The 24,518-nt window shown below is 44.7% G+C and overlaps 1 protein-coding gene across 1 annotated transcript in view; it reads left to right on the top strand.

Moving 5' to 3' along the window:
* LOC147712387 (putative G protein-coupled receptor 139) overlaps window positions 1-23,373 on the top strand; it is a 55,190-nt gene extending 31,817 nt beyond the window's left edge. Inside the window, exon 2 of the mRNA XM_086920328.1 lies at window positions 21,166-23,373. Within this exon, the coding sequence (XP_086776454.1) occupies window positions 21,166-22,166 (1,001 nt within the window). The 3' untranslated portion in view covers window positions 22,167-23,373. The remainder of the gene's footprint in view (window positions 1-21,165) is intronic.
* Window positions 23,374-24,518: the final 1,145 nt, after the last annotated feature.

The raw sequence follows: 24,518 nt of genomic DNA, 5'->3' as shown, positions 1-24,518 counted from the left end.
AAATATATTATTATTAACAAGGAAAAATTACTATTCCCACTTAAGTGAGTGCAACAGTAGGGAAAGCGGTGGATAGCGTTGAGGTAAAAATTACTATTCACACTCCAGTGAGTGCAACAGTAGGGAAAGCGGTGGATAGCGTAGGGGTAAAAATTACTATTCCCACTCCAGTGAGTGCAACAGTAGGGAAAGCGCTGGATAGCGAGAGGGTAAAAATTACTATTCCCACTCTAGTGTGTGCAACAGTAGGGAAAGCGCTGGATAGTGTAGGGGTAAAAATTACCATTCCCACTCCAATTAGTGCAACAGTAGGGAAAGCACTGGATAACGGACGGGTAAAAATTACTATTCCCACTCCAGTGAGTGCAACAGTAGGGAAAGCGGTGGATAGCGTAGGGGTAAAAATTACTATTCCCACTCCAGTGAGTGCAACAGTAGGGAAAGCGGTGGATAGCGTAGGGGTAAACATTACTATTCCCACTCCAGTGAGTGCAACAGTAGGGAAAGCACTGGATCTCAAAACAATAAAAAACAAAAAATCAATAGTTTTATTAAATTTAATTTCCAAAATTAACATAATTAATATATCATTTTGAATATATTATTAATAACAAGGAAACAAATATTTACCCATTATTTAACACTATAAAATGCACAACAAACACCTACAATTAATTTTACATTAAATTCAATAATCACTAATTAATTAATGAAAAATAAGTTATTAATATTTATTAATCAATAACAAATTCATTACTTACCACCTTTCATACCATTTACACATATTAACAACAGACACCTAAAATTAATTGCACAATTACAATTAATAATTACAAATTAATTTTAAACTATTTAATAATTAATCAATAAAAAAATGAATTACTTACCACCCTTCACACAATTTACACATATAAACACGACAACACACACCTAAAATAATTAAGCCATTAACATCATTATTTAATAATTAACTAATCAAAATTAATTAACAACTAATTATTAAAATATAATTAATTCATCAATTAACACATTAATTATTCAGTACATTTTATAAAATTAAATTACTTTCCACCCAATTCCCCTATAAACCCACAACCCGCTACGGAACTAAAAACACAGAATTAAACTTAAAATAAATTAATAACTAGTAAAATTAATAAAATTACAGAACATTCTCATTAAAAACACTAAAATACATAAAATTATTAATAAATCAATATTTTTGTAAACTATATTTTTGTACACGATATTTATTACAACGATTATTATGTAATCGATATTACTTACCTGTCAGTCGATATTCTTGTCAACTATATTTTTGTTGTCGATATTTCTTCCCCATAATATTTTTGCAGCGATATTTCTGTCTCAAGATATTTTTGTGGCAATATTTCTACTTTGCGCCAATGGCCCGACCTATAGAGGCCCCACCAGTGGGTGGTTTCTAAGGACAGACAGAGACCCTCTGCTTATGTCCTAGCTGAGAACAATTGGAGCAGCGGGATTGGGAATCGGGCGACATGGGCATCACCCTCCAGAACCTCCCTCCTCTTATGAGAATGAGCATGGGGAACCCTTTCCCCCTACCTGGCTCTGGGACTTGACTGTGTCTCTTTTAACCTTCCCCTCACTCTGCTAAGCGGAACCTGAACCACCCTTCTTGGGGTCACTTCCATATACCTTCTTGTGGACCCTGGTGCTGATCCAGCAACCACCTCTTTAGCAGGCTCCCTGTGTCAGGGGCCTTACTAGCCACAAGGTGTTAGTGCAGCTCGGTAAAACAAAAATTGAACATGTGCTCTCTAGCAATCAAGTTATACAGCACTTTGTAATGAATCACTTCACAGCCCTTCATCCAACCATCTGGTTTCTTGGAAAAATGATCCCTACAATCCAGCCAGGACTGTAGGGATAGCTTTTTTGACTCTCCGAAAACTTTTGCCTATACCTTCCTGCCCATTTTACCTGGGGATAACTGATCCTCCCTCCCTTCATTGGGAGCATGCCCGCAGAGGCTAACCCCAATCTTCTTTAGGGACTTTATTCATCTCCAAGGCAAACAGTTGTCTATGCTATCCCCACAACAAAGTTAGGCACCACATCCTCAGGGATGGGGATTCCCCTTTCTCCATTGGGCAATGGGGTAACATTACTACCAATACAGCTGGGCTCTGCCTGCTTGTCTCTGATGTCCAGCTCCTTGAGACTGAGCTCATGGACCACCTTCCTCTCCTCCATGGCCAGTCTTTCCCTTGCCATTATCTGCCCTAATTCCAACTTTAGCTTGGGCAGCTGCAGTTTGAGCTTCCTCTCCACTTTATTGACCTCCAGCTCCTCTGGGAACAGACCTAGGCAGATACCCTGCTCCATGCCCCAACCTGGGCCTCTTCTGGGGGTGAATGTGCTCCCCTTGCAGCTCACGTCCCAGGTCTGGGTACTCCATCCCCTTATCACTCAGGTTTACCCCCTCCTCCTCTGGGTCATCCTCCTCTCAGTTGGTCTTCAACCTCTGTACCCTCTCAAGGGCTATGTTGGCTACCTTGAGATCCAGTTTGGTAGCCTTCCTATCTGCCTATAGCCCCTTCCCTTTGCAACGCTTCAGCAGCTCAGCCTGCTTAGGGTGTCAAACTGGATCATACCCATCTCCATGGTACAAAAAAGGAAGGCAGGGCACAAACATCTAGAAAAAGGAGAAAAATAGCCAATAGAAAACAAAGAAGAATTTGAAAGAGAAGTCAACTCTGATGTTGAGCATTATCGCAAATATCCATATAAATAATTTGACACCAATGTGAGAAGTTGGGTTTTGGTTGAAAGGGGTGTAACCCCAAATCAAGCAAAAGCCATAATTCCCATCAGGGTGAACCATAAAAAGTCCAAAATTAACCTGTGCTTAACCCTCTGGTATCTTGCCACAAAAGCAGTCAGGCTTAACTTAGATGCAATGTAAAAGTATTTGTACACCACACACACAGAAATAAAATGAAAATATAACACAAGATAAACCCCACACCAGTTTAGAAATAGGCCAGCAAGTATGCTATAAAATGTTTGATTCTATGACAAGATCGGAAGCTTCAGATTATGCAAGTCTAAAGCGGATCGACAAACAAAGAACAATAATGTCTTAATGGTTTGTAATCCAATTCCTTAAACATTGTATCCAAACACCAGTCCACCATGTGAATGGTGTTTTGCAGAACTACACCAAAATAAATGGATTCAGAGACTGCTTCACCTCTAAGTGAGCTCCAAAAAAATGAAATAGCAATGCCTCCTTTAAATAAAATCCATCTGATCCATCAAGGTCAGAAGGTCAAACAATGGAAATATGTAGTAGGGGACGATCTGAATTCTGCAGTTACCGTTTTGTAAGCTCTTACGCAGTGTACCACAACGAATTTGCTTTCACCTGGAAAGCTGGGAAAGAATTCTGTCCTCCTTAATATGAGAACGGTAACTCCTTCTTGAGTAAAGTACTTACCTGCAAGATCCAATGCTTCAACATCCAACACTGTTTTACACGAAGCTAAGCAAAGACGCATGGCCAGGTTGGCAGAATTTGGATTCCTGGTTAAATACTTATCAGACCATGCCTGGAGAAATTATTGAACCATAGAGACCTCTCATAAAACAGAATATCCAGGATGACAAAGTGAAGAAAATCTAATTCCCACACCAATTTAGATACCAAAGGATGCTCACCAATGGGTTGCTCTTCATCCAGTACGACCTGAGAAATAGGTGTGCTATACAAGTTCAAAATGTTGTAGGATAGACCTTCAGATGCCTGAGAAAGTTATGTCTGTTGCCAGAGGGTCCACACCCTGGTCTGTGTACCAGCATGACTATCTGCCCTAAGCTAATAATGAGCTTTTGTGAGTAGAATCGGACCAGGTCTTATAGATAAGCTTGACAGCTTGCTTTGAAAAATTCTGGCAGTAGCCATCATCCCCGGAAACTCTCCAAGCAACCATATGCTGTTGATTTTGGATGATGAACAGATAAGGTTGACTTACTGGGTCCATAAGTAGATTTGGAAGAATCGGAAAACTCAAGGGATGTTGGCAAGATAGTTCTAGGAGGACTGGAGACCAAAGTTTAGTCCTCCACACATAAAAAATTGAAATCACCTCTGCTTGCTGTTTCCTTTTTTGAAGAGCTACCCTCAACACATAGAAAGGTTGGAAGACATAGTTCAAACCCTTCTAGTTGTGCATGGACACATTCGTCGCCAGAGTTGAAGTGTCTTGCTTCCAAATGTAACAGTTGCAAGTGAAAGTTCAGATGAAAGGCAAAGTTATCAGTTTGGCATGGACCCCAATTCTACATTATCTTGGCAAACACATATGAGATCAATTTTCATTTACTTGAATCCCTGCGGTGTCGGAAATTCCAGTCTTCTATACTGTTCTCCCTACCTGGGAGGTGAATTGCTATGACAGATAAGTTGTGAATCATGTAGTAAGGCAAATAGTCTTTGGCATTCTTCGCATATAGTTTACATGCTGCACTGCTGGAACATTGTTTATTTCCAGGTAGCACAGCAGTGATATTTCTGGGTGCAAACCACAAAAGATTCGACTAAAAGTTCCAGACAGTTTGGTGCTATGGGGCAGAACAGGTGATATATCAGAGCCGGGGTTGCCCAAGTAAAGGGGAAAAGATATGGGGTGCCTGGGCCAAGCACAGAGGCCATTGATAGATACCAGGAGGAATGCTTTGCGTTTGCTTGAAAGAAGTGACGTTAAAGTTTACGCCAAGAGAATGAGGTTATCTGATAGCTGTAATTATTATGGGATGCACACCATGCTTTTGAAATTTGGGTCATGTGTCTCTCCTACAATGACATTTTGGAATTGATGTTGAGCTAAAGCCTGTATTATGTTTAATGAAAAGATCTTTAAAAAAAAAAGTTTCAGACAGTTAATGTGTTAAGACAGTTCCTTCTGAGATCATATTCCGCCCGTTGCTAGTTCTCCACAGTTTGCACCCTAGCCTATACGATCACTATATCTGCAAGAGACTGAAAATGAGCCTTCCATTCCACACTTTTATATGGTCGAGTCACACTGCAGATCTTGTTGCATGTATGTCGAAAAGTAGAATTAATCAAAGTATGAGAGACCCCTCCTCAGTAAAGGATCTTAAATCTCTGAAGGGCGAGGTAGTGCATAGGTCCTGGGATGACCTCCTGCTTGGAGGAGGTTACAAGACCTACTAAACTGATTATCCAGATGATAGTGATATTCTCTTTTGCAAGGACCCAGAAAAATTAGTTCTTTATGTAAAAAATCGTTTGGATTAGTAAGGACAAAGAAGCTGAAGTGGAGTCTATGGCAAAGCCCAAGAACGTTATCTGTTTTGAGTATTGAAGATCTGATGTGTCTCGGTTCATTACAAATCCAAGGTTATAAAAGAGATCCTTGTCATGTTTTGCTGGTATTTCAGGGTGAGTGGTTCTTGAGACATGATCAAGATGTTGCCTAAATAAATGATTAGACAAATCCCCTGAGTTCTTAGAAATTCCACCATTTGTTTCTGTAACTTGCTGAATTACCAAGGAGCTGAAAACAGCTTGAATGGAGTGAATTCCTTGACACTGATAACTAGACAGAAAGACGTTGTTGGTGGGGATTCTGAGTACATGGTTACATATCTTGTTTCTGAATTAGTAAATTCCACTATTTTGTTTTATTACTTTTAGCTTTTATAGCTAAAGCGCTATAAAAGAAATAAAATAAAATAGTTGTACTTGAATTGTTATTTGTGTAAATACTGGAGTGTCCAACATATCTCACATTCGCATATTTGCATAAAACTGGGTCTGAACTGGGGTAACGAAGTGAGCTGAAGAATGATGATGGATTCAACCCAGATCTGTAACTGGGGGTGAGTGTCTGAAAAGTTTCAGCACACCGTCTATCATCTCATTGTGTTTGCTTTGTTTGCCCTAAGTTGGCAGGGCATGGCCAGACGTGGGTTCCTTGCTCACTTTGCCACTGGATTCAAGCTAGCCTGGCTAATGAGGGGTGTTACCCCGAAACCGGTCCCAGGATGCTTGTTTCCGCTCCAAAGAGGACCTGACTGGGCTGGACTGTTCCCATGAGGCAGAGGGTCAAGACTGATTTGCATATAGCAGGGTCTGAACTGGGGTGGCGAAGTGAGCTAAAGAACAAAGTTTGATTCAATGATGTGGAGAAGTGTGGCTCAATGGTTAGAGCGGCAGACCCTGATGCAGAGGTCTAGCCCGGGACAAGTGTTCAATTCCCCGCCTCGGCAGGTCTTGGGCTCAAAAAAATTCCATGGACCTGATAATTCTCGCCTCGGTGCCTATTCCAATCATGGAATCCCACTCTGCAACTCTGGGCAATAGCTTGCTTAATCTCCACAACAGCCCCCACAACGCTAAGGATGCCTGGCCTCCACCTTGGGGGTGCCCAGGAGTGGACGCCTCACAGGGAAAGCCAGGATGGGTTCAACAGCGGTATTCGTACAAGCGCCTTGAGACCCTTGCGGGTGAGTAGTGCGCTATACAAGTATCAATTTAACCCCAGATCTGTGACTGGGGGTGAGTGCCTGAAAAGTTTCAGCGCTCTGTCCATCATCTCCTTGTGTTTATTCCGCTGAAAGCAGCCAGCTTTGCAACAGGGTAGACAGCAGACAACAATGCTACCAGACCTAGAGGGGACAAGACACCATTATCTGCAAGGTTCCATGAGAGCCCAGTGATTACTGATAAGCACACATGCCAGAGCGATTCAAATTCAGTCAAAAACATCCAGTATAAAAAGCAAGGAATTGAAGGATTTCCTGATCCTAGTACACAGATCTTTGCCCCAGCCCCTCCGTTCTGGTAAATCTAGCTGCCAGCTGCCATGCCTCACTTCCCAGACTGCCCCCACCCAGAACAAGAACACGTACCAGACAAAGACCCCCTCGAGCTTTTAGCTTTTGTTGGACGCAGACTTCAGAAAGAAACAGCAAGACACCCAAAAACAAAGGGGCGTGGCTAAGCACGCAATGGCGGAGGACGTGCCTGGATAGAGCTCCGAGCCGAGCTCCCCTTCCATGGGCCATAACTCCGTTTTAGTTATCCCGAATCGGCCTACAATACCAGCGGAGCTGTACGAGGTGGACATCTGCTGCCCTGCCGAGTTTGGAGCCGGGGGGATGCTCTCAGCCGCATCAAGGGAGACATAAGTTGGACTGCCTCCCTCGCTGGTTCCTGATCGACGACCGCACCTACACGAGGCCGGGGACTGACTTTCACTGCAGGGCCCCGGAGCCGCGGCCTGTGCCCACGGAGCTGAGGAGCGGCAGCTCAGAAACTTGCGCGGACCTGCCGAATTTGCACCATTGCCCTGCTACCGGGAGAATCTATCTCCCGATACCTGCCGCAGGCGCTTCCCAGGGCGGAGGAGTCGTGTTCCGGGCTGGGTAGCTGAGGTGCTGCCATTAATTACTGCCGCTGTGCGGCCAGCACGGACTCAAGGGTGCCCGCGACTGCCGGCAGCGGAGGTGTTGCCTGATGATAAGGAAGGTGCCCGCCATCCACCACCCCTGCCCCCGTAACTGACTGCCGAGAACACCTACGCAGATATAGGTGAGGACCCCTACTTGAGCTTACGGGGGTGCAGACTGCACTAGATGGTGGCGCCTACCCACCTCAACCTTCCCCTGCTGCACTCCCGTCTTCTGGCCCACCACGGGGTATGACCTACTTGCATAGACTGGCAGCAATGCTGCCCCGCGCCCCCACGAGTCTTGGTGCTCCTGGCCTCGAGGGCTGAGCGGCCTCTCCAGGATCTGAGGTGATCACTGCGCGCACTGCCAGCGCGACACGCATTGCATTGCCCATGTCTGGGGGTACCAGGACTAGAACTGGCGCTGGCGGTACACAGACAAATGGGAGAATGGAGAAGGCGGCGAAACCGCTGACCTGGACCAGACAGCCTCTAAGCTCGACACGGTGCTGGCGGCGAAGGAACGCCTAGAGGAATCAGTGCAACTGACCCGCACCTCCCTGGAAACCAAGATAGATAGCGTCGCTATCGATCTTACGCACCTGCGGGCTGACCACAAAAACCTGGAGGACCGCACCACCAACCTGGAGGCCACCACTAAAGATCTTGTGCCTAAAGTCGCACAAACGGACAGACACGTGCAATATCTCCTCAACCGCGTGGAGTTTTTAGAGGATCGTGTGGAGGATGCAGAAGGGAGGGCACAAAGAAATAATGTGCGCATTGTGGGAATGCCGGAGCGCTGGGAGGGGAGAGAGCCTGCGACGCATATGGAGGAATGGCTGCGGAATCTGCTACTAGGAGGTGCACTCTCGCCGCACTTTGTTGTGGAGCGAGCACACCGGGTGCCGACTCGACCGCCCCCGGCAGGATCTAGCCCCCGACCGATGCTCATCCGTATCCTGAATTATCACGACCGCAACGCTATCTTGCGAGAAACCAGGAAGCTGCAGGAAAATCCGGGTTGAGAATGCTAAGATCATGTTCTTCCCTGATTACACGATTCAGGTGCAGCGCCAGAGGCACTCCTTCTTGGCAGTCAAGCAACAGCTCCGTCAGTTAAATTTGAAGTATTCCCTCCTTTTTCCAGGACGCCTATGGGTGGTGGTCCAGGATAAAACACACTTCTTCACCACTCGAGCGGCGTTGCAGGCGTCGCCTTTGCCACGCTTCCGAGGACCCAGACGCCACCGCAGAGGCAGGTCGTCGCCGGTGCGAAAGTCACGCATGGTGACAGAGGTTGGCCCTCCAGCTGAACTTATTCAAAGTGAACAACAAGAGGCCCTCCGTATGGTGGCGGAACGTAGCGGCTCCTCGGACACAGACTCTGCCCTGGAAGCCAGTCCACGCGAGTTGCCCAGTGACGATGAAAATATATATGGGTTGCCGGACTCACAAATGTCTATGGAACCGCCGGATGTCACCCCGCAGAAAGCTGATCTGATCCACTGAATGTGAGACTGGCCGCCTGGAGAGCATTGCTTGTCTCTGGGTATTTCTAACGCCTTGTTGGACCCGATTTCTGCTGGGCGATTTGTGGGTGCAGATAGCTGGAGCCTGGCCCCAGACTAAACCTAATCTACGAACTGAGTTGCACAGCGAGTACTGTCCCGGTTGATGAGGCAGTTGGAACATTCTGGATCTGTTCGGTGGTTGGGCGGGACTGGCGATGGTGGCTGCACGAACTTTAGGAGTGATGGGGCAAAGCATGATCTGCCTCTCGGCGATACCTGGACACAGAGTACTGTACTTTGTGGGCCTTGGGACTCCTGGTCAGAAGTAAATCTATTCCAATTAAGCCGACTGACACGAATAGCCTGTATGGAGGGATACATCCTCTGCTTGCTTTACAAACGCACCTGTGATAGTTGAGCCGAGTGCTCAGTAACCCCCCTAAACTTAAGAGTTTGCTACCTCATTAGAGTGTTTTGGACGACGACATGTTCTGCTGTCGACCTTTTGGCATTGTTCAATTGTTTCTTATGTTCCAAGTGCTGGTTGATTTGTTTTTCAATTTCTCTCATCTCATGCAAACCCAGAGGGTACACGCTAATTCCTCCATTGTGACTTTAGGTGTGTGGCCCGGAGGGGCATCACATTGGCTGTCTGTGGTGGGCGGGTGGGGGTGTGTGGTCGTGGGGAATGCCTGGATACATCATGTCGACGATTAAAATCTGCCCATGGAACGTGCGCGGCATGCATACGCCATCACGCCGATACCAAATGTATTCTTACCTTAAACGGCATCACATTCATTTAGCCCTTTTACAGGAAACCCATTTAACTGGCCCGGAAATGCAGAAATTACATCGTAGGTGGCGGGGGCAGTTGTATGCCACTGGATATTCGGCCTATGCCCGAGGGACGTTAATTTGGGTACAGCCCGGGACTCCGTTTGCACTTTCCCAATTTAGGGTGGACACGGAGGGCAGATACGTAGCAGGGAGGCTTCTTTACACGGCTGTCTGCGGTGCTGAAGCACTGGTACGGCATTCCTTTGGTGCTGGGGGGTGACTATAACTGTGTCCTGGACGTTGCCCTCGATCGCTCCTTTCCGCCCCTTGCTAGTGCACCGGTGCATGAGGCCATGAAGGCGCTGACGAATCGGGCGTCGCAATGGGTCTTACATGATGCCTGGCGGAGTCGCAATCCACACACTAGGATATACTCTTACTACTCGGGCGCACACACACTGCATGTTAGGCTGGATAGATACATGTTAACAAGTGACTTGCTCCCCCACGTCACTGACACTTACTATATGGGTCGCACCCACTCCGACCATAACCCTCATATCCTAGAACTAGCATGGGAGCGCCCGCATCTGCCGAAACTCACCTGGAGGCTCCAACCTGATCTATTACTAGATGCCCCATTTCGCGACACGCTATCGGTGCATCTTGTACAATATTTTGAAGAAAACAATCACACTGCATCCACCCCTCAGCTCGAATAGGACGCGTTCAAGGTTATCACTAGGGGCCATTGCCTAGGTGCACAAGCTGGTATGCAGAAACAAATAGATGGAGAACTGACACGCATTGAGTGATTTGCTGCAAAAGGAGCGGGAGGCGGTGGAGGGTGACGTGGAGTAGAAGCCAGGGAGACACATGCGCGACTATTAGATAGGCTAAGACATTTGAACTATACAGCTCATTCAGCGCGCACACATCACCTCGGGGATAAACCAGGCAAACTGCTGCCGTGGTTGATCAAGCAAGATGCCCAGACCACACCAGTGACATCAATATGCGCTAAACAGGGTAACACTGTATACACGCAGAGAGCCGTTCATGATGCCTTTGCGGACCACTATGCGGACCTTTACCGGTCCCGACTGCAAACCTCTGCTACTGACATAACAGAATATCTTTCTGATATACCCTTCCGTTTGACGACTGGAATTGAGGTCAGCTGACTATCGACTCTGTAGAGACTTACCAAGGTTTCTATTATCGTACCCTTCTGATATCTAAAAGGGACCTCCACCCAGTACTATCGTACTATACTATAAAACGGGCTTACATTTTCCTGTGGTACACTGTGGATAGGTTTCGCAATATTCAGACATGGTATAACTGACTTCGACATGAGTTTTCTGCCTACCGTTAAAAGCGATGAACAATAGAAGATTTTTCTAATATCTTAGCCGTGAAGATAGACATGAGTTTTCTACCTACCGTTAAAAACAATGAACAATAGAAGATTTTTCAAATATCTTAAGCCGTTGAAGATAGGAATTTTGGGCATTTATTTTCCATCTTTAACATCTCTATCATTATGGAGTACCCATTTTTGGGTGAACATACTCCGACCTACTAAATTGGACCCTGGACAGCATTCCTATCTGCACCTTTATCTTCCTTGCCTTGAAAAAGTCTCTGTGAGACGAAACACGTGTCGGCGGTGTGAGCTGTGAAGTTGTTTTAATAATATGGATTTACAATAAAAATTTGGAAGAATACGACTTGGCTTGGATCTCTGAATTTGGAGTTGTGTGAAAAAAATTTACATTATATATTGATGTTGTGGACTAACGCAAGATATAACAACTGGTGCTGACATTAGGTGGAGTGCATAATGGCCTGCTCTCAATTTTTCTTGATTTCTAGGCACTTCGTGCCTTATAGACACTCCTGGTGGTGGGTGTGCATCAGGCCACTAGAGCACCCATTACAGGTGGCATAACAACCACCACTTTTTGTACTATACGTCTGAAAGAATATTTCTCTGAAGGACATTATCTCATGTGCTGACGTTTTCCCTATTGTTAGGGGAACACTGCCACCATTCCTCTTGTGTATATCTTTCTGATATACCCTTGCCTGGGTTAGACAAAGCACAGCGTGACGAACTAGGCGCCCGCTGATGCCTGAAGAATTGTGCGCAGCCATTTTTTCCCTCTCTAATGGTAAGTCCCCGGGTCCAGACGGGCTACCTGCCGAATTTTATAAAGCTTACTCTATTATCTTGGTTCCGGAACTCTTACGGATGTATGAGGCGGCCTTCACCGACTCTGCCCTCCCGCCCATGCTGAATGAGGCCAACTTAATCTCCCTCTCGAAGCCTGGCAGAGATGGTGCTCAATTAGGATCGAATCGCCCACTGACCCTCCTCAACACGGATTACAAAATTCTGGCTTCCACACTAGCCCAACGCTTAGCTCCCTTGGTGCCCAACCTCGTCCACACCGACCAGAATGGTTTTGTGCCAACTCGTAGCACCTCACACAACATTCGATGCTTGTTTAGGGTACAGAGCTTTGCCACAAGTCGGTGGCCCCACTCTGGATGCTTGGTGCTCGACCTTGAAAAGGCTTTTGATTCCATAGAGTGGCCTTACCTGGTGGTGTTACAGAAATATGACCTTGGTGATGACTATATCTAAATGGTGGAGCTGTTATATCAGAGGCCCACAGTGCGGGTTCGTACAGGCAAGCTGCTGTCTGTTACTATTCTCGTGCGTAGAGGGACCCGACAGGGATGCCCCCTGTCCCCTTTAATCTTTTCATTGGTGATGGAGCCCCTAGCAGCGCAGTTGAGAACATCTGATGCAGACTGGGAAATCCCCCTAGCTGATGGCCTACACACAATATCGTTGTACGCTGATGACCTATTACTCTATGTCAGGGACTTGACTTGTTTTCCATTAGCTCTAACTACCATCTTCCATACCTTCGAGACAATGTCGGGGCTTAAAGTCAATTGGGCCAAGTCTGGCGTATATTCCTTTGATGCCGCCAGCCGGAGAAAGGCTCAACTAGTACCCCACAAAATTTTGTTGCCTTGGTTTGTATATTTATAGGACCCTCACGGATGTGTTGGAGGGCAATTTAGTACAGGCGATCTCCTCCCTGCAGGCGCAGATGACCTTTTTATTGTATTATTATGCCAATCTCCCTGTATATGTCCCCATACGCATATTCCGAGAATTAGAAACCTCGGTTCGGAATCTTATCTGGAATACGGGACGGCCCGAGTGGCTTTGAGGACGCTATATGCCTCCACAGATGCAGGGGGCCTGGCAGTTCCCAACCAGGAACTTTATTATTTAGCAGCACAGCTGCAGTGGGTGGCCGGCTGGCTGAGTGGGAAAAATCTGGGAGATACCGCTACGGACACCACAGTCCTGACGCTCACGCAAATTCACACACTGTTTTATCCTCTGACCAAAACCCGTTGTCCAACACAGTTGCACTTAGCAGTAACGCGTAGGTGCTATATGAGAAGCTTGAAACTCATTAGCTCCATGAAGCCGTACGCTCCGATGCTACCCCTACTGGGGACACCCAGGGAGAGCGGCGTGGTCACAGAGACGGTGTTGAGCAGCTGGGCGCAAGCTGAGGTAGATACTGTAGGAGATTTATATGCAGAGGGGATGTTGGTCCCCTTTGAGACTCTAGCCACTGACATGGGCATCCCAGCAGGACAGTTTCTGCTACATGCAACACTCATACGCACGCTAACACGGGCCTGGGGCGACCTCTCTGAAGAACTACCAACTCATCTGCTAATACAATATTTGCACGTCATGGGGAACGGGTCCCACGTGGTACACTGGCTTGCGCAGGCCCTCCATACCCACACACAATTTTCTTCCCAGCGCCTGCGGGACAGGTGGGCGGAAGACAGGGGACGGGAGTGGACAGACATGGAGTGGCAGTGGTACTGACTGGCGCAACGAATATACCGCGCAACTCCCGCTTTAAACACATTCAGTTCTACATCATACACTGTGCTTATTTGTCTCCAGACAAAATCAATCGCTACTTCGGGCTCACAACGTCTGAGTGCCCCAGATGTGCACTTATAGCTGCAGATCTTTTGCATATGTTTTGGTCATGCCCCTCGCTACACGCCTATTGGCGTGCAGTGACAGCCTCCTTAGCTTAAAGTGTAGGCGGGGAACTGCAACACACATGGGAAACATGCATCTTAGGCCTCTACAAAAGAACAAAGCAGACAAGAGTTCCCACTAGATTCTGGGACCTTGGTTTAATCACGGCGAAAAGGTTAATTACTAAACGCTGGAAAAACAGCGAGCCCCCCCCAGGCGGCACATTGGCGCTTCTCTTTTGACAATTGGGCGAGAGCGGAAAGCATAACACTACATAGGGAAGAAACAGCGGGATTACGATCATACCCTATAGCACAGTCCTGAGATGACACCTTGATTGTCTTTCACCGGGCGTGCCTTCAATGTGGAATTACGTAGACGCACTCTCTTTGGCCCAATCTGTGAGCGAGACATTATCACAAGAGGTGGCCCAGTGCAATTTTTTCATGCCTGGATTCCACCTGGGGAAAAGTCATTTGCGAAGCAGCGTTAACATATTCACATACTGAATTCTGATAACTCGGTTCCTAACGTGCCGAAATCCTACTGTCGACGCTGAGGCCATTATTGACCCTTGCACCTCCCCTCTGAACCCCCCCCCATCCGACCACATCACCTACATATCCCCTGACTCCCAAATAAGCCACATCTCACATTAGATGCATTACATTAGCGGTAACACAACATTGACAACCAGCCTCTCTTTTTTTTTCTTCTTTCAGATTTTTTATATATTTTTTTATTATTATGTATTACGTTATTGTTGCAGTTTTTGAAGATAGTTTCAATGTTCTGAATATTGATTTGTACAAGCACCCCTTTGGGCTCTTCCCAATGACTACACTTGCGGATTTCGTTACACTGGTCCTATAATTGTTTAATGATACACACTACTAGAGGCACATAGGTGAGACTATACCTTTGGAACAGAATCATCAGCTGCTAGGAAGAACGGCTAGACAGACCACGATGTCATGCACTCTTTGCATTTCTTTTGCTTCATGTATCCCCCGCACCTTTTAACAACTTAGGTAATGTGGCACTACATTATTTTGAATTGTATTTTCCTTTTCTCTTCTATGTGAACCCACCACATTTTGGAAGAATGATTCCTTAGTAGACGTGCCTTAGGCTGCATATTTGACATGTAAGATATGGAGCATGAGTAATACCATCGTAGCACACTGTTGTCTCTACTGCATATCTTTATATGACTACGAGTTTTTATGATACATTTTAACTATTGGTACTTTTGATATGTAAAGCAATCCACATAAGAAATGCAATAAAAGGTATTCAAACAAAAAAAAAAGATACCCAAAAACAAAGATAAGCGTAAGCAAACTGCTATAACTCCTTTTGCCGGCTCAACAACTCTGGAAGAAGAGCCAATAACTTAAACAAACAAACTCACCGAAAACTGATCAGCATAGCCACTAACCTTCCTCGGTCAAGGATCTTACTGGATGGAAGAGTTGGTAGAACTCAAACAGTAGAAAAAAGTAAAACAACATACTGCAGTGGATGTCTGCTTGCAACACATTTTAAAACAACCCATGCTTACAGACAATGCCATGCAGGGGCAAAACCAACATACCGCAATGGAGCTTGAAGCAGAGCAACAAAAAAAATTCTTAATTTATCTTCAGCACGTAATTGATAAATTGTGGTGTAAAATGGCACCCATCCTAAGGCTGTCCATATAACCCAGAAAGAGTGGAGCAAAATTGAGCTGGCATGTTTATGGCAGACGACCATGTCAAAGCTGTAACTGGTGAAGAATGCAGTAGCTAGACTTACGCTGGACATTCTTAAACAGCAGTCGGCATCAATAGGTCTAGGTGATCTGCATTGGCTTTCGGCAGAGAATCGTATATCCTTTAAGGCACTCTGCATTGTTCATAAAGCCCTCTACTCAGCAAGTCCTGCGGATTTTGAAAAATGTTCCAATTGTATGTACCAGCCAAAACACCTCCACTCTGCAGATTGAATGTTTTATGGACAGTTATCCAAATAAACTTGTTTTCTACCTAGCTGCAGCTCGTAAGCATGTAATTATTCCCAGAGTCCACAGGAAACGTGGGGAGGCAGAGCCTTTTCGATTGCAGTAGCAAGGTTGTGGAACAGTCTACCCCTCTATCTTGTCTCCAAAAAAACACATCTTCCCTTTAGAAAGGCGTTAAAAACCTGGCTCTTTACACTTTAGCAAGGCATAGGAGATCTGGGAAATATTACCATGCTCTTTTCTTTTTTTTCAGTTCTTGCCAAGCAGCCCATCAGGACTACAGCGCCTTCATACCCATGGGCATTTGTTGCACTCAGAGATCAAGATCATGATGATCATCATCATATGCAGTCCCTTGGGGTTTTGATCTTTAGGTGTCCAGTGCCGTCTTCTGCCCCTGTACACAGCATCCCCCCCTAGAATGCATTATTCCCTCACTTGTGCTACCAGAGTCCAGGTTTCCTAAACTGAAAGTAGCATGTTTCAAAACGGAACCCTTTTTTCTTCTCAGCTGCAGTAGTTGTAAAGAACACACATTTTCCATCCAGTTGATCTTGAGGAGAGACAGATGTCAAACATATTATACAAGCAAGTTAAGCTGCCATTCACACTTAATGATTGCCAGATGTTGAGGAGCAGAGCTGAGGACATCAGAAAACCTTGGCAGAAGAGGCTGTTTTGAAATACAGAAAAGAAAAAGAGGGAGAAAAGAAAAACAAAGAAAGATTATAGGTGACCGAGGAGAAATGTCTGCCGCAGGAGGTTGAAAAGCAAAACGAAGGCTTTGTTCGGTCCAGCAGTCATTTGAAGCGTGAAGCTGAATGTCTGCATATACTAAAGTTACAGTGATACAGAGAACTGCACAGTGGTCCTGCACAGGGTGCATAACGCACGCGTTCCTCAGGAGTCACAGGGTTTTAAAGCAATGGACCACAAATGCATAGCTTCGCGAGATTACAAGAGACTCTAATAAAAATAAACACCAATGAGCTCCATAATCAGCACATTCTAAACAGTTACAGATGTAAGACAATATGAAAATAAACTCAGGCCAGTCACACAACCACAATGTCTTCAACATTTACAGACTTAAGAAAGCACGAAAATAAATGCAGGCCAGTCCCACAATCTGCATACCTTAAATATTTACACACAAAAGAAAGTACGAAAATAAATGCAGGCCAGCAGCCCCGCAATCAGCACATCTTAAATATGACACACTGGATAAAGTACAGTCAGGCGCCTGAACACCTGATAGTTAAGCATTATAGAAACTACACACCAGAAACACCAATATTCAGAGTGGAAAGAGGCTGAATCTTTGTTATACAAAAGCTGGGTGCTCTTTTTCATCAAGCATACATGGATTTCTCCCTCTGATGTGTTTGTTCAGTCTAGTTAGTTTCCAGGTTAGAAGCTGTATGCAGCACCCTCACAGCCCAGACTGTAAAGTTTTGAACCCAGGTGCATGTGGGATGCCACAGTTAAAGCTCACTAAAGAGAGATCGTGGTGTGACCACAGAGTATCCTGGAAGACGTACCTTTCTTGATGTCGCAAATGATTAAAAAACCATGACATGCTGTATGTGTGGAACTTCAACAGAATGATGAGGCATAGCAGCACATATTAAAGGCTGTAAACTGGAAAAAGCTGTGGGCCGGGCATCAGAGTCTGTGTTGTGTTTGCTTCATAGAGACTTTAAGGCAATAAATGACTTAACCTCAGAAGTATTTTTTAAATCTCAGCGGCTGAAAACTGCACACCTAGAAGATCATTATCTAAAAAAAGAGTGCAATGAAACAAAAAGAAATACCCAAAAAAAGAATAAATCTTGTAAGGGGCCATTCGCCAGGGCCGAGAACCACCCATGAACAGGAGGGACAATTGTGAATAATTAGCCACAGAAAGGAAAGGAATTTCAAAAATCAAACACAGGAACAAGTGGCAAGTGAGGGGTGTGCTCAAAGCCCACAGAGGAGATACAGCATGTCCCAAAGAGAAGACCTAGGAATCCTAGAAAATAGGTTAATGACTTCCCACCACCCATCTGTGCTGCTTCCAGGGAAAAACACCATAAATGATCTCATTATCCAAGACAATTAAATAGCATGTGTGGCCCTTGAAAGTTCAATCTCAGGCAGCTTGATAAATAAACAAATTGATCGCTCTCCTGGTATTCTCACAGAATTGTCTGGAGTAAGCATGGGCGGAAAATCCGTTCCGCTCACGGATTTTGCGGATTTTCGGTAAATTCGCAATCCGCGAACTCTCGCGAATTTACCGAAAATCCGCAAATTCGCATGCCGCAGATTTTTTTCCTGGTGATACAATATTGCAGCGTGCGGCGTTCACTTACCGTCATTCAGCGTTTGCCAAGTTGTTTTTCTCGATATTTTGCGAGTGCTGCGCCATTTTGGATCTTGCTGCGGGATCCCGCGGGAGTTTGGCGACGCATCGCGAAAGTTCGCAATTGCGAACATGTAGGTGCGGCGGGCAGCAACAATCTCGCACTCGCGAAATTACAAAATTTGCAATTCTGCACAAGAAATCCACTAGCAAGCAGCATAGACCTTCTGAAAATTAGGATTTTTATCAGAATAACTCCTCAGTTTGACATTTGCCTGCACTTTTTTGGATTTGAGGCCTTTTGACTTTCTTTGGATCACTTTTGGATTAGAAATCAACTTTCACAAGTAAGTTTGTTTGTGGCATTACAGTTGCTGTTCTGCAGAAAAACGAGTTTTGCAAAACTGAAAGCACTCAGCAGGTGCAAAAGTTCACTCATCATTAGTAACCATTCCCTGCAGTACTTCCTGAGGGGCCCCTCCAGAGTTCAGTTGCCTATGTTTGTTTGGGGCATTACAGTTGCTGTTCTGCAGAAAAACGAGTTTTGCAAAACTGAAAGCACTCAGCAGGTGCAAAAGTTCAAACTCATCATTAGTAACCATTCCCTGTAGTGCTTCCTGACTGGGGCCCCTCCAGAGTACAGTTGCTAGTTGCAACAATTCTATGACCCTGCTCTGACCCTCACAGCAGGCTCATAGAATAGCTACAAGTAGGCCACAAAGGTCCTGGAAAAAAAATTGCACTGCAACAGAAAGCAAATTACAGATAAGGAAGCAGGTGCCAGACTGGAATTTTAAAACATAAATCAACCCCAAATTAATTCATGTCAGTTGAAGCAGGGCAGGTGTGCTTGCTTTCCCCCCCCCCATATTCTACAGTGATGAACCAGAGGGTGGCATTGATGTACCAGAGGGTGGCATGGGTGAAACAGGGTGGCAGTGGTGAAACAGAGGGTGCTGGGAACCTGTGATGATGAACCAGACGTAGAAACAACATAGTCGCGACCGTTGCGAGCCGACAAGCAAGTTTGCAATTGCGAACTGGTACAAAACCCTCACGAACTGGCAGAAACCCTTGCGAACACACAAAAAAAATCCGCAAATTCGCGAGAATTCGCGGATTTTGCGGATTGCGGGTTCGCAAATACGCAAATTCGCAAACGCCAGATTCGCAAAATTCGCCTATGCTTAGTCTGGAGACAGATGTACTGTCAAGAACCAATTATTAACTCTACAAAGTGTTCTTTGTCATGCCAAAAGTAAAGTGATATGTAACTTGCCCATCTCTAAACTAATGTGAAAACTGATTCTTTGCAAAACTGAGATAGCATCTCAACACTTCTCCAGAATCTGAAAGTAGTTTAGTCAGAAACCTTTGGGAGTCTAGTGCTGAAAAAATATATACATGTACATGTTAATTGTGTTTAATCAAATTTTAAAAATTATTTTTTTAGTCTACATTTTTGACATCTGATTGTTAGTTGATAATAAACAGCAATGGTTCACAACATGAACACATGCCTATTTGCAACAATAAACTGTTGTGTTAGACAGAGTCCTTAGGGCATTCTAGGAAATCTCATTGACTATGATTAAGTTAAAACATGATCTGTTTTTCTAGATAAATGAAAATGACTCAGTAGTTCTGCTAATTTTTGCTACGCAGCCATATTCCATATAAGCTTGCACTTTCTCAATATAGGACCCATATCCAATTTCTGAGGTCAGTACTGTGATGGCATACATTCTCACATGTAAGTTTCCAGAGTATGCAATATAGGGGCCGATTTTTTTGTTGGCGGTAAGCATACACTGTTGCAATGATGGAGTATGCTTACTGCCGATAATGGTCTGTCCACTGAATTTAGAAGCAAGCAGACCATAGTTAGGCTGCAGCGGAGACTACTGAGTCTATGCCATGACCAAACTTCTCCAACTGCCCAATGGAGTAAGGGCCATCAGAGATTTGGTTATATATGTTCCCCCACCAACTTTGGACGGGCAGACATATAGCCGTTTTTACTGCCCATCACAGCCATGAAAATCCTAGCAGTAAGGGGCATTAAAAACCAAAAATGGCCCCATCTCCATGTGAGATGACTCATGGCAAAGAGGGGCAATGTCTTTGTTTTTTTCAAAAACAAAAACTTTGTTTTTAGAAATTAAAAAGCTTTGGAAACTTTGCTATATGGCTCTGTCATGTTTGACTGAGCCATACAGCAAAGTTCCACTGCATTCACAGGAACCGGCTTCATAGCAGTTGCTGTGAATACTTTAAATGTCTACCGGGTAACAGACATTTCATAATATGGCAGTTCGGACCTCTGCCAGGGCGATGGAGTGAATTACTGGTGGAGTATGGCCCAGCTGGTAGATTATAAATCAGGCCCATAGTTTGGACAAGACAGTTATGCATATATCATAGGACATTGGAACCCAGTGCAGGTTTTATATCTAGGTTTTAAACCTGCCTGTTGTAAACTTGCTGATATGGTGATTTTAATTATCAAATATGGCATAAAAAACAGAAAACACTTGAGGAATGCATAAACAGTTGCATAAATATTGGCATAGAGGCCCTTGGGTATCAACCCTTTCCTTAGACTCAGAATAGGAAAACCCCATTGAAACATCAGGCCCAGAGTGCAGTTAACTGCAGCCTCAGCAATAAAGCGAGGGTATCCACATGAGCGTGTCATGCAGAGGAAACCCAAAGTGGCTTTTGTTGCAAAAGGAGAATATAGAGTCAAAAATATCCTTATGTCCCCATATGGTGTCCTTACAATTCCCAGTGACATAGCTCGCAACAGAGGAAAACAAAATGTAGGGTTCTTTAGTGTGGCTATAATTCTGCAGCTTGTTTGGTGATATGTCTTCAGTTCTTCAGTGTCTGCTTGCTTTTTGTAAAACATATTTTTATGTGAGACTAACACATTCATTTATTTTTTCAAGCCAACATTGTGACTATTTTGGTCTTCTGGAGGAGAAACTGCATGCTGTCGGCATCCAGCCGCTACTACCTGATGGCCATGTCTGTGGCGGACACGATGGTGCTCATTTTCATTGTTATCCTTGAGTTGATTGTCAAATACCACATCCCCGAGCCCTTCTGGTTCAAGAACCCCTGGTGCACGATCCGTGACTTCTTCAACTATGGTGCCTACAACACTTCGGTGTGGCTGGTGGTGGCTTTCACAGTTGAGCGTTTCATCTCCATCAACACATTGAAGCTCAAGGCTCGCATCTGCACACCTAGAGGTGCTCTTTGTGTGATAACAGCTGTCTTTGTATGCAGCCACATCTGTGCCATTCCTTACTTCTGGGCCAATGAGTCCAGAGCAAACAACAAGACTGGGAAAATAGAGTGTTTCTACAGTACCGGTGTACCACACTTCTATGTGAAAGGGCTGGTTTGGTTTCAGACTACTTTGGCATATATCATCCCTTACATCATCATATTCACCTTGAATGGGTTGACTTTACGGCAGATTTACCGCAGCAACAAGGTCTACAATGGCATGATTGAGTCTTCCCAGAGATATCGCACCACCACCCACTTTCGGGCTCAGAAAAGGAAGTCTGCCGTGCTTCTGGTTACAGTGTCAATGACCTTCGCCTACCTGTGCACCACCCGGTTTATCACACAGATCATTTTGCGAACCTCGTTTTATGGCATTAATAGAAATGACTATGAGAAGGCCATCAATGTGGCAGCTGATATAGGCACCATGCTTGACCTCACCAACGCTGCTGTGAACATGTACCTGTACGCCTGCACCCAAGCCCGGTTCCGACAGGAGGTGCTGTCATGTGCAAGAGCTTTGCTGCTCCCGTGGAAGCAGAAAAAGCACCCTGAGGTGGTCTTCCAGATAGATTCGGGTCTGCAAAGTCCGACGAGGAGGGTTACTGAGGTGTTTTCCAACAAGAAATGTCTTGAATCTCAGGCATCATAACATTTAAAAAGTCTTCACCCCATTACATCTCAGACCAAGAGACAGTCGAGGGCAATGGCTTGTATATGGGATTGCATGCTGTTGCATCCGTGTGCTCGTTAGTAGGATAATCCTTAAATAATTTACCCCTCCACTGATCCGCCTATACCCAGCTATCCCCTAGATCTCCTCTCATGTTTATACGACCCCTTCTGTTTCCCGTCATGCACAAGAGAGATATGCTTTGTTCTTGAGAGTTTTATATTTTAATTCAACATGCAAAGGCAGCCATGTGCATATTCCCTGCACTTTCTTTTTTTAATCCCATCCCACAACACATTAGCTGCAAACTCAACAATGAAAAAACAGTGTTTCATCTAGCATAGGATAGATATATGGGGCATTTGCACAGCATACGCCAAAACTTTGTCCCTTGCTGATTGTAGATTAGGTGTTTTAATACCAAACTCAAGCATTTTTCATTGATTAAATTATTGGGAGACTGCTCTTTAACAGCAAAATACTTGTTTTTCATTGCATCTTGTTGGTAATTCAATGTTTTATTATTTATGTATTTTCCTTGCGAAGCGTTGCAACCCGCCTCTGGCAGCCTTAGATCACCCAGGCAGGAGATACAAAAAGAAGGAAGGTGTAAAACCCCAAAGCATTGGCCCTCGCAAATATTATCCCAGGGGCCAAAAAGTATGGTCTGTGATGTGACCGAGGGCCGCATTGAAGCCAGCGAGGTGGTGATTAGGCGGTGCAAGGATTGATGGTAAGATGGGTGTAGGGAAAGTGAAGCATACACATCTAGTAGTTGAAGTGCACAATATGAAACTAGAAAACCTGGAATTAATCCTGGCGTCCCCACTTACCACATCGTGTGGTCCTAGGCAATTGTTTTTTTCCTTTTCCCTACTTATAAGAGGGCATTGAAATACATGACTTCAGGATGTGCACTGTACAAAACCTATTCCTGTGCTTAATTTACCAAACTATAATGTTCATGTATAAAAGGAACTGAGACCCCCAAAGAGGGCACTTAACTACTGACTTGCCTCTTTTGTTCACTATTGCCATTGTTGACTAGGTGGGGGGGGGATGAATGTTTCTAAATTCATGTTTGAAAACTATCTCTTTTAAAATAGTACTTTTCAGTACTTTGATATAATCTGATGTACTAAGGTGAAAATGTTCTGCTTGTTAATTAAATACACTTTTAGAATTTTTAAGAGACTTTATCATATTTCTACACTATTACAGCAAGATGTCTTTGAAAATGAAGGTGTTCCTAAATTTAAACAGTGCAGGACTCCCTAGTGACTTCCCTTCTTTAACGTCAATTAACCTTTAATTAAATGCTAGCTGTTTATTTAACATCGTCTTATTAGAGGGTCTGCTGTTGGCCATGGGGCCACAGGTAAAGGTCAAGAGGGCGGCATGCGACCCCAGGGCCGTACTTTGAGTATCAATACCCCGGACAAAAAACAATTGTCCAGCTGAGACTCACTGTAGGAGCCTGCCTCAATGTAAGTTTTTTAACAGTATAAAGTCTCTGATATGTTGGTTCAAAAGTCTCATAATTGCTTTTGGCACGCAAGCCACTACCTACACCAAGGCATCTTACCACCAGCGGTGCACTACCAAGGCTAGATTGTAAGCCATTACATAAACAAATAAGGTCTGATAGAAAGGAAGCTGATCATAGGCATAGCTCAAAGGGTACAATTTCAGTGGCTTCCTGATTTTGAAGAAGCCATTTTTGCGAAATTTCATCTATTAAAAAAACAAGCATTGACAAAGCCAATAGGTGATTGCAATCCGAGAGCTATTTGCGTTGTCAATGTCTTTTAGCCATGTTGAATAGCAGCAAGTCAAGCAAAACAACACCAGGGGCATGTCAAGTAACACAACGGGGGTGAGCAAGCCACACAACATGGTATGAGGCATTGGGAGGTTGGGGAGAAGGGAAATAAGCAAAGTAATGGGGGGGGAGTCAAATAAACAACACGGGGAAGGGATGGTGGACTGTTGGGATTTACCTTTATTAAAAAAGCATAGTTGTTTTTTCATTGTGGAACATAAAATGTACATGCCTAGATATGTGCAACACTTACAGGAAGTATAGCAATGTGGCAGACAGGAAATAATGCAGTGATTTAATTTAGATACTCTCATGAAATAGGGTTGCAGGAACTTCAAATGCTGTGCACATTAATACTACCATTGCTAAAAGCCTTTGCAATTAATATGGAGCTTGGGAATAAAAAAAGAGGCATTTCTTTTCTAAGTGTGCCACTGATTTGCTATAAACACTAAGTGCAAACAGCTCTGCAGAACACATGAATAAAAAGAGGCAGTGCTGCTCTGAGA

The sequence above is a fragment of the Lissotriton vulgaris genome, chromosome 5, assembly GCF_964263255.1.
Source record: "Lissotriton vulgaris chromosome 5, aLisVul1.2, whole genome shotgun sequence".
NCBI classification, from domain to species: Eukaryota; Metazoa; Chordata; class Amphibia; order Caudata; family Salamandridae; genus Lissotriton; species Lissotriton vulgaris.
The sequence above is the reverse complement of the archived record's forward strand: the minus strand, read 5'-3'. Positions and strand labels throughout refer to the sequence as shown.